This window comes from Cucurbita moschata, unplaced genomic scaffold (assembly GCF_002738365.1).
Source record: "Cucurbita moschata cultivar Rifu unplaced genomic scaffold, Cmos_1.0 Cmo_Scf00086, whole genome shotgun sequence".
Classification (NCBI taxonomy): Eukaryota; Viridiplantae; Streptophyta; class Magnoliopsida; order Cucurbitales; family Cucurbitaceae; genus Cucurbita; species Cucurbita moschata.
Genome location: NW_019268602.1, coordinates 644227 through 655047, shown reverse-complemented (window position 1 = coordinate 655047; position 10821 = coordinate 644227). Strand labels below are relative to the sequence as shown.

General features: G+C 40.8%; 2 protein-coding genes across 3 annotated transcripts; one reads left to right on the top strand and one right to left on the bottom strand.

The window, feature by feature from the left end:
• Positions 1-2080: 2080 nt before the first annotated feature.
• Positions 2081-5562, top strand: LOC111439086. The gene is made up of 2 exons (XM_023076802.1): positions 2081-2461; positions 4974-5562. The coding sequence occupies exons 1-2, from the start codon at positions 2142-2144 to the stop codon at positions 5404-5406; spliced, it is 753 nt and encodes a 250-aa protein (XP_022932570.1). The 5' UTR covers positions 2081-2141; the 3' UTR covers positions 5407-5562.
• Positions 5563-6596: 1034 nt separating this feature from the next.
• Positions 6597-10597, bottom strand: LOC111439138 (respiratory burst oxidase homolog protein C-like). 2 transcript variants are annotated; one of them, XM_023076880.1, is made up of 10 exons: positions 10570-10597; positions 9790-10463; positions 9542-9704; positions 9409-9457; positions 8797-9336; positions 8325-8711; positions 8132-8227; positions 7937-8052; positions 7662-7841; positions 6597-7524 (listed from the first exon to the last, which is right to left on the bottom strand). In XM_023076880.1, exons 2-10 carry the CDS (start codon positions 10388-10390, stop codon positions 6885-6887), a joined length of 2772 nt encoding a protein of 923 aa, XP_022932648.1. In that variant the 5' UTR covers positions 10391-10463; positions 10570-10597; the 3' UTR covers positions 6597-6884. The 2 variants fall into 2 exon arrangements, with proteins under 2 accessions (XP_022932648.1, XP_022932647.1); XM_023076879.1 differs by lacking the exon at positions 10570-10597 and having other exon boundaries at positions 9790-10497.
• Positions 10598-10821: the final 224 nt, after the last annotated feature.

Below are 10821 nucleotides of genomic sequence, written 5' to 3'. Positions count from 1 at the left end.
TTTTTTTTTTTTTTTTTTTTTTTTTTTTTTTTTTTTTTTTTTTTTTTTTTTTTTGAATAAAAGCAGTCCGTCTTAATCTTAAGAAGTAAGAAATATATTATAAATAGGGTCAAAATTGAACAAACATTTATTCAAACCCCATTAACGAGTCTCCTTCTTTCGTAGAGTTTCAAAGTTTCACATCCCACGTAGGAGAGTCAATATGGAAACTTAATTAATATAATATTTGATTTGCTATGTCATCCAAGTAATTACCTACTAAACTAGGATGTTATATGTAATTACAAATAACTTTAGAGATAGTGATAGTGTAGGCTGAATAATGTCCCTAATCTTTCACATAATTCTCAATTTAATGTATTAACATATACAAACATTTAAGCATGTTAATCGGACATGCCAATTTTGTTGAAAAAGAGATTAAAGTTTAGGATAAATCAAAGCAATGTTTGGATAAGTAAGTCCAGGAATTTGTGGTGATTAATGATTAATTTAACCACAGATTAAGAACAGCAAAAGCTCCGTAAAAAGGAATTGGATGGGGTTTCAGAAGAACAAATTGGATTCTCAATTGGGTGTGTTATATTGTATGATATTATATTATGCACATGTGTTGTGGGTATGACTAATCTACCAAAAACTGATTTCCAATGCAGATAATTAAGCCCTCCATTTGATGCGAATCTTAGTCTTATAAGCAAGGTGGAAGGGGTAGGCGGATCTGGTCCACGCCAACGCCGCGGCAGGGTTCAGCGGCGGCTTTAAAAGAGACGGAAATGGGTTGCCCTTGTTGAAGCGAAACGGCGAACTCCCTTTCTTTTCACCCTCCCGAATGGTCTCCAGCTTTGGCTTCCATTGGCGCCTGTATACGAGGCGGGTGTAGTCCTTAGCCAATTGCGGCGTGGTGCAGATTCTGCCGAGTGGCTCTTGGAGTTTGGGGTTGCCCTGTTGGAGCAATCCGGAAATGAAGTCGTCGGAGAGATGGATTCGAAGGCAGCCGGAGGGGGTCCGTTGGATGTCGAAGGGGGTGTGGATTTTGTTGTTGGTGGAAGAGGAGAAAAAGGAAGCGACGGTGAGGAAGGAGAGAACGGAGTGGAAAAAATGGTTGGGGAGGAGGAAGTAGTTATGGCCGAGCTGGAGGTGGTGGTGGGGGGAAAGAGGAGGGATCTTGTGGCCGATGTAGAAGGAGTCGGCTCGGCAGATGAGATGAAAAGGGAAGTCGAGCAAGACGTCAGAGACGCGGATGGGGCGGAGGTAGATTCGAACATGGCCGTCGGGGAGAATGAGGTTGATGTTGTTGTGATGGGGGAGATGGAAACGAGGGCAGGAAGGCATGTTGGAATGAATGAATGAACCAATGAGAGGTTGATTCAATATATTTATGATAAGGGAAGGGAAGAATGGAGAGGCGGGTCAAAGTTGTTGGTAACAGTCAGGATTTGGGACTTGTTTTGTTGAAGAGAAAGCGCACGAGGTTTGACTCCGACTGTGTGTGCTGAGGTGTTTAACTCGTAAAAGGTACAATTACAGAGTGGGGCGTTTGGTAAGATGTCAAAAATGGCGTCTTTTTGGTTCAACAAAACTTCAGACCAAATCCATTTCATTTCTCTTCTAATCCCAAATCCATTCATCCATAATCCACTCATTCTCTTCATTAATATTTATTATTTTTTTATTTAAAAGTCTAAGTCCAAGCTGATAGATATTGGATAGATATTGTCCATGTCTATTAGGAAGGGATTTAAGTACTATCTTCTCCTTTGATTCTCTTTTTCAACCAAGGTGATATCTCACAAAAATGTATAAGAGTCTTAAAATATCATTTTAGGATTTTGAGAATGCATTCGTCCATTAAAATATCATTTTAGGATTTTGAGAATGCATTCGTCCTAAACATGGATGTGACAGTTCAGATTTTCTTTTTTTTTTCTTGGAATGCACATTGTTTTCATTTAAAACCAACTTAGGCATACAAGGCGTTTTACCTTATCGAAATTTTGTAAAATCGCAGTGTAAGTTTTTTACTAAAAAAAATTGATTGTATATGTGTGGAATATTACGGTCCATCCAACACAATCATTTGTGGTCGGTGGTAGTCTCCGCCCTGAACGGTTTTTAACCGGAATCAAATCTCCAGGAAGATGGGATCTGGGTGGGGACGGTGGTTCAAATTAGCCGCCGTAGTGGCGGTGCTGGCGATTTTGAGAGAGTTAGGGAAGCGATACGGATGGGAAATTGACAGAGAAGCGGCTCTCAAGGTGTTCGACCAATGGTCCGATCGATTGGGGATATGGGCCATGCCTGCGTATGTCGGCATCCATACCTTCACACTTGCTCTCTGTTTGCCCTACGCCGTATTCTTTGAGGCCACTGCTTCTTTGCTCTTCGGCTTCTTCCCCGCCGTGATTTGCGTTTTCTGTGCCAAGGTGCTTGGGGCTTCCCTTTCCTTCTGGATCGGCAGGTTTGTTCTAACATTTCCTTTTTCTTGTCTGATTTCCTCTTATTCAATACTGAGATTATGCAAGGCTTCCGACGTTTTGTGATGTGAAATTGTGTGTTCATGGTATGGAATTAAGTTCGGAATTTTGTTGCTGTAGTTTTAGATATGTTTGTTGATTGGGGATTTTATATGTCTTATCTTACAATTTTACGTTGGATTCCCTGAAATGGATTATTTTTCCCTGATGCTGTATTTGAGGATAGAAGTTGATTGGCGTTTTTAGTCTATATAGAAAGTGAAAGGATTGAAGTTTTGTTGAATTTCTTGTGTTCCACATTGTTGAGAGAATAGCTGGTGCTTACTATTTGTTGTAAGCTGTTCTGTTTGGTAAATAATGAAGGTAGAAAGCTTGTGTATGATTCGGGCTGTGGCGTGGTAGGGGAAATCATATGCCACGACTTTATAGTTTTTATATTATTTTGAAACAGAAACAGAAACTTTTCATTAGTATAGTTTTTTTTTATGAGAATTCTACTCTGTATTGACTAAACAAACTGTACAAAAGTGGATAAAGTGCACCAATTAGAGAATAAGTATATAACTAGGCCCCTCAAGTCACATCTTTAAACACCCTTTAATTTCTTTAAAACCACAACCTCCAAGGTAACTCATGATAGCATTATACAAAGAATCTTTGCTTGATCTAGGAAGGGAAGACTCACCCTAATACAAACCACATTATCCAACCTCCCCACTTAATGCATTTCTCTATTCGAAATGCTACAAAAAGTGACTTCGGATATAGAAAGATTATTTAGAAACTATTTGTGGAAAGATGGCTGACACCTTGTTCGATGAAATTTTATGAACCTCTCAATAGAAAAGGGAGGCCTCGGTCTTTTCTCGATAAAGAAGAGGAACAACACTCTCCTCGCAAAATGGATATTGAGATATCATCATCAAGAAAATGTCTTACGGAGAAATCTTATAAAGGCTAAATATACTCATATATCAGTCAAAAATCAACCCTTCCATCATCTGCAAAAGGGCCTTGGAAGTACGTAAAGGAACATTAAAACCTCATTGGTGAGTGATGAGGAAGCACATCATTTTGGACCGACCCATGGATTGAAAACCCCATGCTAGTCTTGCCGTATCCACTTTTGTACAGGCTCTCTCATAGCAAAAAAGCCACGATCAAAGAAACATGGATTGTTGTTAACGAATTTTGGGACTTGAACTGTGGTAAGAATTTAAAGGATATGAAGCAACGGAATGGGCCGAATTAAGCCTTGAACTTGCTCCAGTGGTATTGTCAAACGAAGCAGACTTACTCACTTAGCTCCCTAGCGCTGACGGGGTCTTCTCTACAAAATCCTTGATGATGGACATGGGGGAAAGTAGAAGCAATAAATCTCACGTTAGCAAAGACAATACGAAGGACATCACCCTAAATAGGTGAAAATTTTCCTTTGGGAAATAGCACATAAAGCCCAATTAGCACAAGCAAAAATCTTCAAAAAAGAATGTCTTACATTTACTCTTCCTCCATATTGGTGTCCATTAAGGAAAGAAAATGGATCACAAAGCCACTTATTTATGCAATGCACAAACGCTCAGAATTTTTGGACAACGATTCTTAACGTATTCGGATGACATCTCACATTTCCTAGGGAGGTAAAGGATCTATTGGACATGGCCTTAATGTACCACTCATCCAAGAATGCAAAAGCCCTATTATGGAAAAACCTTTCTTTTGGAACATGTGGAAAGAAAAAAACACAAACTTATACAGAACTCTTCGACAATATTGTTTACCAAACTATATCTTGGTGTAAGCTGTCTAATATTTTTACTTCCTATAGTTATACCTCCCTCATTTTACTACCTCCCTCATTTTAGAGGAGTACCCATGGAGGTTAAATTGATTAAATAACTTCCCCCAACTTGTAGCTTCAAAGGAGCCATGAAAGTAGAGGCGAGTCTAGTCATCTAATGATATTTTATGAAAGGAGCACAAACTTATGGACAAAATATAGTGAGGAAACATTTTCCACTCTTTGTTGCTAGTGTCCAACCGATCTTGGAATTTTAGACTTCCAAATAGCCTTGTCCAGCAGCTACCAAGGATTCGTTTCCTTTGAAAGAGACCTAAAAACACGGATTTTAGAGGCAGGGGAACCACTGATCTTTGAAAAGACAGGACTCCCTCCATTGATGAGCTTTTCTGTGGCGAGCTTCCTTGAATGGATGCTGAAGAGCAGTGAATTCCTTACCTGCAAGTTGGTGCTTATATCCGACCCACCTTGAGGGGAAAAAAAGGCACTCTTTTTCAAGTTTAGCAGAAAACAGAGGAATTTTATGATGTGATGAAAAAATATGAGTTGGAAGGCAGTTTGAGAAGTGCATTGCTTTATATACTTAATTTATAAGTTGTTGCCCCATCTAGAAACATGTCCTGAAATGTTTGAAGTGTCTGGTGTTATGAATTTCTATTATCCAACATCTCAATCCAAGGTCATGTTTTGTTCAGGTTACTTTTTAGGAATTCAAGTTCAGCTATGGAGTGGGCCCAGAGGAATAAATACTTCCATCTTCTTTGTAGAGGAGTAGAGCAAGATGGTTGGAAATTTGTCCTTCTTGCTCGATTTTCACCAATTCCCTCATACGTTATAAATTATGCTCTTGCAGCAACCAAAGTGGGGTTCTTTTTAGATTTTCTGGTGCCAACTGTGATGGGATGCTTGCCAATGATACTTCAGAATACGTCAATTGGCAGTCTCGCTGGTGCTGCAGTTGCTTCAGCCTCTGGGTCTCAGAAATCTCAGATATGGTCGTACATTTTTCCTGTACTTGGTATTGGATCCAGCATTCTTATTTCCTGGAGGATTAAAAAGTACTCTACTGGACTCGCAGTGCCTGAAAGTTCCTCTACTGTTGACCCATCTAAAACCAAAGTACTGTAGTCATACCTTTTCTTTTCTTTCTTAAGAGATTATTAGATTGATGCCACATTTTCGGCTTTTGATTTATGAGTCCCGGAGGTTTTATTATAATCTTCATCAGTGATACAACACAAGACATAATCTCCAAGTTGAGAGGGAGCAAAGAAAAATGTTTAGTGCAAATCTCTCGTCCTTTCGACCTTTCTTTCTACCTCTGTTTCTTTTCCACTCGTATTGTTGTTTAGAGTGCCGAGGAAAGGGAACTAAGCATGAACAAATCTCCACATTTTGTTCATTCATTTTGGTGTGCCTTTAGTTAGGTCGAGTAAAATTAAATTATGCGTGAAATTACGCATGCATAAACCTTGTTTGTATTTGTAATTTCAAAGAGAAACACCAAAAGAAGAAGTTGAATGATAATAATAAAATTTAAAAAAAACAAAAAAGAAAAAGAAATAGAAAAAGGGGTTGATAGTTAAAGAATTGGCCATTACAAATAAGGTTTAATAGTACAAAAATGGAACACACACAGAAGAAAGTAATTAATAAACCGTGTAGGTTACGAAAGTTGACTTGGAACAAAACCACCTACCCCACCTTCAACTGTATAAATGCAATGTATTTTTTTGACTTTGACTTTGACTTTCATTTTATTTAGTTGTTGTTCCCACATTTACCATATTCTAATTTTGTCTCGTAAAGTAAATATAATATTAGGAATTAGGCATCTCTATAATAGTATGATATTGTTTATTTTGAACAGAGATTCTCATGATTTTGCATTTAATTTTTTTAGAAGACTTTATATTAGAGATGTATTTTTTGTTTGTAAATCTATAATCATACTTAATTAGTCAAGGTCGGATCAATCCTCAACATATACAAAAGCACTTAGGTATAATATATATATATATATTTAGAAAAAATTCAACTCTCTTTTATAGTTGCAATATACCTAACATTGACCCCTTCCATTTTGGGGGGTCATCCCATTCCCATGTGGCCACACTCCTTTTTCGTTCAAAATTTTAATTATCATTTCTTAATATATTTAATCATATCCCACCAACGTTTCTCCTCATTAATTAAATTACCCCCAATATTTTTGGTAATCATTTATGGCCCATTATCCCTAATGCCACAATTAATATTTCAATAACACAAACGATCTATTTTAGATAACATAAATATTTAGAACAAAAAGACTGTAATTATTGTTTGAAAGAGAAATAATGAAGAAGTAAAATCCCATCTAGGTTTCTTGCTACATATTTACTTGGTGTGTGTATATATAATTGGCAAAAAAATATGACAGAACTAAGATACAAGTTTTGCAAGAAATTAAAGAAGGAAAGAAGAAGAATATGAATAAACGCGGCGGCTATTGGTAATGGGCGTGTAAGCTATGGTAATGGGCGTGTAATTAATGGCCTCGGTGGTGGAGTGGGTTCCTAAGTGCGCACCAAAAACCTTTCACCTTCTTCCATCAAAACTCCACTCTAGAAGTTTTCTTTATGGAACTCGAACTTAGTGGATGTTTTCCGAGAGAAATCCAATGCCAATTGCTTCAGCTCCTTGGTCAGTGCGGGTGCCCCACAATAGAACACCCCAACGCGAGTGTCCGGGTGCTGAAGGGTAATCCTCTTGTACACTTGCCGCCAATTAGGCTTCGCAAAATGAGACTTCACTCGAGTTCCCGACACCACATCCACCCCGCTCTTCGCGTGGTGCAACGACTGAAGCATTGCTATCAGAGCCGACCGAGCATCCCCTTCTTCGTACACGCTCGTGCAATAGTTGTGAAGCTCGATCACTCCCCTCTCGTCCATTTCTGCCACTTCGTTCATTATCCCTTTGAACCATTCGAATGACCCTTGCTCTCGCGTCACCCAATAGAAGTATGCCTTCCGGGTCTTGAACCCTTTCCCGTGCTTGCTCCCGCCTCGCCTGCTGTGCCCTTGCCCGCTCTCTACTGCGTTCGCTTCTGCCTCTTTCTCCTCTATGTTGTCAATTATGTCCTTCACTATGCTCACCATAGGCGTCGCTCCAATTCCTAGTCCCACTAGCAATACCACGTCATATTTCTTGTAGTCTTGTGCTGGTGCTCCATATGGACCGTCGATCAATATTTTTGGGAATCTGACCACATTCAATTATATTATTCTCATTACAATCAAAAGTCAACCCAATCATAATTACACTTTTATTTTGGTGGGTTCATCCTTATCATCTTTATAGGTTAAGTTTTTTTTTAAAAAAAAATGATGATATCTTACTTGGGGTTAGGAGCTCCTCCTTGCATGAACTCGGCTCTAAGAAGTCCACTCTTTCCAGCTTGAGGAGGCTGACAGACCTCCGAGAAAACATTCTTGAGCTGCCTTGTCCAATCTCCCAGTGTCCGAATGTGGACACTCAAGTAATCATCTTCGGGAGCTGAAGTTATTGAAAACGGATGCCTGAATTCAAAATCAACCGCTTAGTTCAAAATATTATTGGGATTCTGATGAGCACATTCAATCAATTATTATGTTGTTGAAGTTGGTTTAGTTACCACTCGAAGGGGGATACGTCTCGGCAGTTAACAAACATGTACTGTCCACTCTTGTATTTGAATCCATGTGGCTTTGAGACGTGCAGTGCCAGAACGTTTCCGGGATAAACAGCCACCTTCATTTATCAAAATTTCCCATTTATTACTTGAATCAATCTAACCGCATCAACAAAATAATGGGTATCGCCAACTTACCTTAAGGATCTTCACTGGCTTGATACTCGATCTGAATGCTCTTATCAACCTCTCGCACCCGTAAAGGACAACAGGTATCGCCAAATACATCCATGTCTGTACATTCATACAAATGTAATACCTATTAGCCTATTACACACTGAATGGGGCACAGTGATTCCTAACACACAGTTTATGAAAGTTGCAAGCTTACCGTCTTTTTGTACCATTCCTTGGTGAGGTAGAGGTAGATGCCGTGGACGACGAGGAGGACGTAGACGATGACGAAGAGGTGGTGGGAGTACCAGAAGGCATTGAACCCGGTGAGCCTTTTGAGGGGTTTGGGTACATTCAGTTTGTTTCTTCTAAACCATGGAGTGGCGAGCGTGAAAGCTATGGCCATTAGCACCACCATTATAATCCCCGTAACTCCCGCAACTCCCTTCAAAAACCACCAGTAGTTTTGCGGTTGCTCCTCTCCAAAGAACCGCTTCATTGGCTCGTATTCTTCCTCCGTCGCGTGAAGAAGCCGAGGAAAATCGCATGTTAAATGCGCGAGTCCGTGTAATCCCACTCCCACTGTAATTCCCACGGCTATAACCTAAACAATAAAACCAGCACAAAATTAGTTGTGGTTTTGAATAGTGTGTGTGTGTCAAAATGGTTGAAAGTGATGGTGATTTTACCTTGTGGAAGTTGAGATTGTCGTCGAAGGGGACGACAACCCCTAGTTTGGTTTTGTTGCGAAGCCAAGTGATGGTGTTTCGACAAACAGGGAGCAGAATGAGGGCCATGTTGAACTTGAGAGTCTCGGCTCCTCCTTTGGCAATGGAAACGCAGTAGCCCATGACATTAAACACGGCCCTGTGGCGGTATTGGATGAATTTGTAAGCGAAGAGACCACCACAGATGCCGAGCCACAGCAAAATCACCCAAATCCTCTGCCAATTGTCCTCCACGAAGTACTGGAACTTCTCGTACGCCCTTTGGATGGGGTTGGTCTCGTTTGTGGGCTTCAGCTTTTGGCTCAGTAACTGGCTCAGAACTCGGCTGTCACTCACCCTCACCGATTGATTCGGAGCTTGCAACAACAGAGTCTCCAAATTGTGTATCATGATGTAGCCTGCATTCCCAGGGTCCAACTCTTCCATGATCAAGGCCGCGTATTCCTTTGCTTGTTTTTGAATGGTAGAAAGCTTGTTTGCAGAAGCGCTCATGCTAATAATCTACAAATTCAAGTTCAAATTTAGACACGTTGGGATATTGAACTAATGCAAGTTTGGTAGATGATTGGGTACCTCTTCCACTTCTTCTTCTGTGATTCTTCCATCTGCGTCCGTATCTACCCTGCAGAGTCGAAGTGAATTAATTTAATTTAATTGATGTGGGAAAAGTGGATAAATAATTTGTTAATGGTGAGATGGTTGTTACATGTCGAAGAACGTTTGAAGCCTGGAATCGAAGCTGTCATCGGAGATCTGATCCCAGAACTCTTTGAGTTCAGCTTTGTTGATGGAATCACTAGTAATGTTACGCCTACGAGCAAGTGCACGGAACAGCTCTCCGGCAAATTCTTTGGAGTCTTTGTTCATTCCTACAAATTAAAGAAGAAATAAATAAGTCTCCTCCTCTGTTTTGTTTTGGGAATTGGAAACAGAATCAATCGAACCATAACTCACCAATACACTCCCCGAACAAGGAGGAGGGGAGGAGACCGTTCGTGGAGGCGGTGAGTTCATCGAACCGCTTCTCGACCGGACCCCAACCGGCGGAGGCCCCACCACCACCGGTCTTGGCGGCGATGAACTTGAGCCCCTTGAGAGCATGTGTGGCGGCTGACTTGGTCCGGTCGAAGCGACGAGTGGAGGTCCGGCGGGTGAGGGAGGTGAATCGTTTGAGCTCCTGAGAGACCTGTTTGAAACGGGAAGAGGTGGAGCGGAGAAGAGAAGCCCGAAAGGAGGAAGATTTCTTCTCCAGAGTTCGTTTGGCGAGAAGGGAAAGTTCAGGGTCTTCAAGGGAGTTGGAATCCTGGCCGGCACCGGCGGTGTGGACGCTGTGGACGGCGACGGAGTCATCGCGAATGTCGAGGGTGATTTCGACATAGGTTTCGTCGTCATCGGCGGCGTTGGTGGAGGAAGAAGCAGAAGAGAGGTCGAATTTGGCGTTCTTCTTTGGCTTGGTGGTGGTGGTGGATGAAATGGGGCCGCTGAAGGCTCTACGGTCGCCGCGTGTAACGCTGCCGACGCTGTCAGTGTCGGAGTAAGGTTCGTGAGGTCTCATTTGGGATGGTATTGAAGAAGCAGATACAGGGATTGTTGTGAAGAGAGAAATTGGGAATGTGGGAAAGAAGAAGGAGAAGCAGAAGAAGAAGGGAGGGATGAAATGGAAGTTTATATGTATATGTATGTGTATATATATATATATATGTATGCAAGTGGGAATGGAGGAAGAAGGAGGAGAAGAAGAAGAAGAAGAAGAAGAAGAAGAAGAGAAGAGAGCGGTTGACCAGTCGGAATGGGAGTTAGAATGAGAGCTGGAAAGTGCTTGGAAGCTGGATGGTTTTTAACTTTTTGGGCATATTCAAGTTTCTCAACTTTATTATTTGCTATTTGAATATACCAAAATAAAACATTATTGACTTTCAACCTAAATTATTTCGCAAAATCCCAACTGCCCATCTCTCTCTCTCTCTCTCTCTCTAAATGCTCTAA